This window comes from Aulonocara stuartgranti, assembly GCF_965226115.1.
Source record: "Aulonocara stuartgranti genome assembly, chromosome: 18".
Lineage (NCBI taxonomy): Eukaryota > Metazoa > Chordata > Actinopteri > Cichliformes > Cichlidae > Aulonocara > Aulonocara stuartgranti.
Window position 1 is genome coordinate 4,278,831 of NC_138954.1, and position 7,119 is coordinate 4,285,949.

At 39.9% G+C, this 7,119-nt stretch overlaps 1 protein-coding gene across 1 annotated transcript; it reads left to right on the forward strand.

The window, feature by feature from the left end:
• Positions 1–974: 974 nt before the first annotated feature.
• Positions 975–6,961, forward strand: LOC309694579 (uncharacterized protein). Its single transcript, XM_082514771.1, has 4 exons — positions 975–1,259; positions 1,962–2,107; positions 3,373–3,651; positions 4,138–6,961. The coding sequence occupies exons 3-4, from the start codon at positions 3,405–3,407 to the stop codon at positions 4,680–4,682; spliced, it is 792 nt and encodes a 263-aa protein (XP_082370897.1). The 5' UTR covers positions 975–1,259; positions 1,962–2,107; positions 3,373–3,404; the 3' UTR covers positions 4,683–6,961.
• The last annotated feature ends 158 nt before the right edge of the window (positions 6,962–7,119 follow it).

Sequence of the window (7,119 nt, forward strand, 5' to 3'; positions counted from 1 at the left end):
CACAGGAACGATCTGAGCTCAGTCTGTAAGCTAACAGGCTAAAATCAGAGAGCAGCTAATCAAACAAGTGCGTCCGTTTTTTTTAAAGGTCAACTTTTAACAATAGACTTTCATGAGACACATCAAAACCAAACAGGGAGGGAAAGCTTCGGTTTTCTGCACTGTGCCACAGTTCGCTGTCTGCTTCGGTTCACGACGCCTCACTCCGGGGCTACAGACAGTTCTCTGCCGCCTGTGGTGCTCCTCACCTCCGTCTGCACCCACAGACTTCCCGAGGTGGAGGCAGGCCGGCAGGGACTTTGAGAGATGGGCTTTACTTTTAAAAATAGCCCTTAATCAGGGTCTAACTCACTAAAAGATGGCCACATGTCTCTCTCCAACTTAATCTCTTTCTTTTAAGTAATTGTTTTTCATTGAAATGAAATTAATTGTTCAATAAAATGATTACATTTATAATTGAATTAAAGTTAAATGAATCAAGGTGATTTTGACTTTGCTAGTTAACAGGAAGAGAAACAAACTTACACAGGATAAAATGAAATTTGGAGCCAGCAGAAAAAGTCAGATCACAGACAAACAGAAACATTCCTCTTTGGCTAAAATAAAATGCAGATTATTGCTCATCTGCAGTTTTAATCATGGTGAATAATTTATGATTCAGCCAAGTAAGATTCTTCTGTGTGGAGGTTTTTCCCCTGTCAAAAGGCATTGACCATTACCTTCATCTAAACATGGAATTTAAGTCATGTAGTTGCCGTTGTTTGTTTTTAAAGAGGTCATAATATTTTTGTGATGGTAGAAATTTATCTTCAAAGTAATAGTTATAAAGTGAATTAATAAGACTTTCCAACAAAGAGAGGGAGTCACATGGTGCTTCTGAAACATTTGTACAAACCTCTCTCACATATGTGAGCAACATGCTCACAGTGTACAGCCCTGCTGACTGAGGCTGCACCTTTACCTGTCTAATCTTTTTCTTTTTACTTTGTTCCTCAAGTCCCACATCAACATGAAGTGTAAGGAGGAGGAAGATCTGGCTGGCCAGCAGGTCTGGAAGCAGGAGAGGAACTTCAATCTGGACCAGGAGGACACAGATCCCCCACAGATCAAAGAGGAACAGGAGGAACTCTGCATCAGTCAAGAGGGAGAACAGCTTGTAGTGAAACACGAGGATGAAGGCATCGTCGTCTGGAGCGGGGAAGAGCGGCTCAGACAGCTGCATAACATCTGGAAACCTGAGAAAGATTTACAGACCAGCGGTAAAACTGTAATCGCTTTTCTGAAGTGTTAACATTAATATTAAACCTACAGTTTGTATCAGTCAGATCTATTTAATGTGTATTCGTGAAAACATGACAGGGAGTTTTAAATGGACTGGTTCTTATATAGCGCTTTTCTACTCAATCTTGAGCACTCAAAGCGCTTTACAAAACTTGTGCATTCACCCACTCACTCCCATTCGCACAAGCACATTTTTCTTAGTGCTTTCTACCAACATTCAGACACACATTCCACAGATCAAAGAGCAACTTGAGGCAACTTGGAGTTAGTATCTTGCCCAAGGATATTTGAAATGCAGACTAGGTGAAGCCGGGAATCGAACCGATCAGTAGATGATCTGCTCTACCGCCTGAGCTACAGCCACCCCCAATAGTGAAGATTATTTTGAAAAATATCAAGATGTAGATCAGTTTCGAGATCAACTCCAAAATAGATCATCAGTCAGTCAGTAATAAGTGAGTTCTTTTTTGTTTGAAAGGTTTTTTTTACTCTTAATGTTGCTGAAAAATGTCAGAACTCAAGTTCTCATTTGCATCAGAGTGCACAAATAACTTCATTTTTACACACTTTTAATTTCACCTGCAAATGTGAGCAACATGCCCTCATTACAGACTTTAACTAAAACTTTATCTTCTCAGAAGTGTTTTTCTATAATTACATTTTTTTTATTGTTCGTTTAGAAGCAATAGTGGAGAGACCGGCTGACTGCTGCAGAAGAAATCTGCTCTGAGGTTAACAGAACGTCTGATCGTCCAGTATGAGATCAACCTTCAGCAGAGACTGCTGGATATCAGCCGGAAACCCGAGATAAAGTTACGCATAACAGGTAAAACTGCGATGGTCTCAGTGGACTAACACAAGAATACAACTCATGTAGGACCTGATCAGAGCTCAGCTTGTAGGCTAACATACTGAAATCAGGGAGCGGCTAATCACACAAGTGCGTCTCTTTTTTACGGTAAACTTTTAGCATTAAACAAACCTTGAGACCGAGAGAAAGTGCCTTTATAGAAGATTTATTTAGAAGATTAAGATAAAGGAGGCAGGGAGGGAAAGCTTCTGTTTTCTGCACTGTGCCACAGTTCGCTGTCTGCTTCGGCTCTCTGACCCTCACTCCGGGGCTACAGACAGTCCTCTGCCGCCTGTGGTGCTCCTCACGTCCGTCTGCACCCACAGGCTTCCCGAGGTGGAGGCAGGCCAGCAGGGACTTTGAGAGATGGGCTTTACTTTCAAAAATACCCCTTAATCAGGGTCTAACCCTACAAGACCATCGTGCCTCCCCCACCATCCTCACCTCATGTTAAAATGTATATTTTTCAACTGAATTATATTTGGGTTCAAGAAAATGATGAAGTTTTTAAAATAACTTTGTAATGTTCTAATAAACAGTCTTAACTCGAACTAAATCAGCTCAAATCTCACAGATGTCAGTGTTATTCACAAAGCATGGAAACATAGTTGTTAGTTTTGAATGCAGCCACAGCAGGCAAACTATGGCTGCATGCTCCAAAGAACAGGAGCACAGTAACTGAACACACTCTTAGCACACTTACATCTGATTTTGGGAACAGTTAACAGATCTGAACCTGATGACCTGAGAGGTTTAACTGGGTCAAAGGTCGAGAGCCAATTGAGAACTGTCCAGTTAAACCAACTAAATGATGAAACCTTTGATTTAAAATGTCATGATCAACAGTATCAAAGGCAGCAATGAGATCAAATAGAACTAAGACTGAAACTCTGAGTCCCTAATAATCTTCAGATCACTGATGACTTTAGTTGGGTTGATTCTGTGCAATGACTGGCTGTGAAACCTGACTGGTACTTATCTGCTATGGCACTGTGAGATTTTCAGTTTAATCTACAACAATGACAAACATTTACTTGCAGCGTGAAGCTGGCAGCAGCTACCTGAATGATTTGTACTCTGAACTTTCCTAATAAGAGTATCAGAGCTCGAGAGTAACTTACACTTTCATTTTTCACATTTGTACAGTTTAAATTTCACTCCCATATGAGGACATGCTCAGAGTGGACTATATTTGCTCAGATGTGTTTTCCTGTCATCACATTATTAACCTTTTTCCTCAGTGACCCTTTGTTCCTCAAGATCTCCCCCTAACATGAAGTGTGAGGAAGAGGAGGGCCTGTATGACCAGCAGGTCTCCAACCAGGAGAGGAACTCCAGTCTGGACCAGGAGGGCCCAGATCCTCCACAGATCAAAGAGGAAGAGGAGGAACTCTGCATCAGCGATGACGTAGAAAAGATTGTACTCAAACAGGAGGATGAAGGCCTCATCTGGACTGAAGAAGAGCAGCTCAGACAGCTGGATAACATCTGGAAACCTGAAATGAACTTACACAGCAGGGGTATGTAAAACCGTAATGGTCTTACCTAAAAATTAATATGACTTTAATTCATTCAATAAAGATATTTTGGAAACACATCAGAGTTCTTCAAGGCCAGTGTTTAAATAAACTCAGCTGATTGTTAGTCGAGGTTTTCTGAGAGCTTCGCTGCTTTTTATCCCCATATTTTAATCCTACTTTTAAATTTCCCCTTCTGTCTGATGTTTGTCTTATCATTTACATAAACATCTTTCCAACAGTAATTGGTGGACAAACTGTGATTGGTGCATAGAAATTTACTAACGTGTTAGAAGTGAGTGCATGAAATCTTATTTTAACAGTTTCCAGGTCTGGGTAAATGATATGATGATATTTCGGATGATATTTTGATTAAACTCTGTTGTAGAGTTGGAAATGGACAGCTGTAGACACCACTGCCGAGTAGTCATTCTTGTTATACTTCTATATTTATCTAAGACAAGTAATTTTGTCCATTTGTCACCTCAGCTTTCCCACAACAGCATGAATGTGAGGAGGAACTGGTTTTTGGGGACCAGGAGAGAAACTTCAGCCTCGACCAGGAGGATCCGGAGCTTCCACACATAAAAGAGGAAGAGGAGGAACCTTGCACCAGTCAGGACGTAGATCAGCTTGTAGTGAAGCAGGAGACTGAAGGCATTATTATCTTCATGGTGGCTCCTACTTATGAGGAAAGTGAGCCAGAGCTGGACAGTGAACATCTCCTTTCTTCCAGCTCTCCTGAACCAGAGAGCAGAGATCAGCAAGACAACTTTCCTGTGTCAGAGAGTCAGCGTAAAACTGACACAAGTAAAAAGTTTGTGAAATGTGAGATTTGTGGAAAAACCTTTGAGTACAGATCCAAACTAACGAGACATATGAGGGTTCACACAGGTGAGAAGCCACATTCTTGCAGCACCTGCGGAAAAAGATTCAGCCTGATGATAAACTTGAAAACTCACATGAGAATCCACACAGGTGAAAAGCTTCATTCAGAGGATACAGTTACAAAGACACATGAGGATTCACACTAGTTAAAAGTGGGAGAACTGTCAGATGAAGCAGTCCACTGAGAAGCCAGATCAGAGCAGATCAGATGACCTCCTTCCTTAAAAAACTCTGTATTGTTTATTGTATGTAGGGGTGGGAGATATAGCCTCAAAATAATATTTCAAGAAACTTACATTTAAAAAAAATAATGTACATTTTATCAGCTCGGCAGGCAGCAGCATTTATATGTGTAAGTAAATGATGGATTTTCCATCTTTCTCTTCCAGTGAGCTGCTGTCACTGATGACAGCTTAGCTAATTCAAAGTGTGAAAATGTGGCCACCTCAAGGTGCTTGATATTGTAAGGTAAAGACCCAACAATAATACAATGAAAACAGAGAAAACCCAAACAGTCATATGACCCCCTATTAGCAAGCGTTTTGGCGACAGTGGGAAGGAAAAACTCCTTTTTAACAGGAAGAAACCTCCAGCAGAACCAGGCTCAGGGAGGGACCCCCATCTGCAACAAGGAAAGTTTTAAGTCTAATCTTAAAAGCTGAAGGCTCTGCCTCCCATTCTACCTTTAAATACTCTATGAACAACATTATAGTGCAATGTTAGTGACACGGCATACATGAAATATGAGCACATAAGTATCCTCAGGGGTGTTTTTCCTGGAAGTTTTAAGAAAAGTGTATTACAAGTGCTTACACTCTAGCTTAATATCCAAAATAACCTTGTAATGCGGAGCCTGCACAATTCTGTCATATAAGGAAAAGAAATTCTACCTGGTTTGTTTCATCTTGGGTCGAGCTTTTTAACCTCCTGCTTTTCCACCGTGTAGCACATCAGTAATTTCCATCCACTGACTGCTCTTGCTGTTATATGAAATGTAACTCGCGAGTGCTCCAGTGATGCATGGTTGAATCATTTGTTTACCTTTGGGTCGCACATCACTGCTGCTAGTATCTCCTGCTCACGTGCCTTCACAGCCCGGTTGTACTCAAGTGTGTTTTTGCTTAAAGTGTTGTAACAGGTTTGCTTTTTTCACTTTCAGTGGGAAAAGTTTTCTTGCATATTTTGCGAACATTCAGCTACCAAACTGTGACTGGAGCCCGACATATGGCTCTGGCTGTGAGACATGACTGGGGTTGACTCATTGGGGTGAATGCAAACACATGATGTTCCTCTAAACACACTTTTTTGTAAACATTTATACCAGTATTATTGCAGATCATATGATATGTCACAGCCCTAATTCTGTTTGTTGCATATTCCATTAAAACCTGTAATGAAGATGAAACACGTATTTACATTCATTTGATGTGATATTTGTATCGTGTTGAGCTGTGGAGGTGACAAAAAAGTTGCTGAGATGTTTTATTTTTTTGTTTAGTGGAGAGGTTTTACTCCACAGAGTCAAAGCTGGAAAGAAACACACATGAGACCAAACATTTTGTGATTTAATCTTGATTTTCATGAAGACTGAATTTCAGCATGTGCTCATCCTGTTGATTCGTATGTTGGTGTTGGTTATGTGTCTTAAAAGTGAAATAAAGATTTTTTTAAAACTTCTTGTGGCTATTTTTTTAAGGCACAATCTTTACAACATGAAACAACGTCTGTGAAGCACATTTTGTACAGTGGGCAGGGAGACTTGCCCATCACTGTGGTGGTGGGGTGGATGAGATTTGCCTGCGGTCACTTAAGGCTCTGTATGTTGTGGGTCTGTCCTGGTTGTCCTGCTCAAACATTGTATGGAAGTTGAGGTCAGTGCCTTCAGACCGGCCAACTATGGTGGTAATCATGGTCCCCTGTTTTATGAAGGGAGTGTAGAGGGTATGTTTGCACTTCAGGCCTCCCTAGGAAGGTCTATATCTGTAGTCACTTTCACTGTTTTCTTATTGCTGTTTCAAATTGTTGTTTCTGTTTGTAGCCTTTTTATTGAAGGATTTTGCTTTATATTATTAATATGTGCATTTGTTGTTATTAATAATATTTGCTTCACTCTCCATTTGATGTGTTTTTGGTATGTTATACTTTTAATTGTTCTATGATTATGTTTATGTGTGGTTTATAATTATATTTAAGTTCTGGGTTTTTTTATGAATAAAAGTGACTTAACTTGTCAGAGATATGAGACTTTGGGCATTTCCCCTTCTGTCTTATTCTCAGTGTCTTGTCTCCATGTTTATTTACCTCTGTGTTGCTATCTTTGTGTCTCTGTCTCTTTCTCTTCCCCTGTTCAGTGGGATTTAAGACTTCCAACAAATAATTTCAAAGGGTCAATTAAATTTTAATAAAACCATTTTACTCAACACTGCACTCGAATTTTAGCATTTTTTTTTTTACTCAGTCATAAAAAGATTCATCTTAAAATATGTTTTAGATACATTTTTATTACTTTTTTCTTTCTTTCTTTCTTTTCTTGTTGTTGTCCCGTTTCGTTTTTTAGCCATCAGAATTATTGTCTGAAGGCCA

Excerpts from the sequence above, each read along its gene's own strand:
- LOC309694579 (XM_082514771.1), top strand. The coding sequence starts at position 3,405 with ATGAAGTGTGAGGAAGAGGAGGGCCTGTATGACCAGCAGGTCTCCAAC. Across the intron at positions 3,652-4,137 it reads AATGAACTTACACAGCAGGG|CTTTCCCACAACAGCATGAA; the intron begins GTATGTAAAACC and ends TTGTCACCTCAG.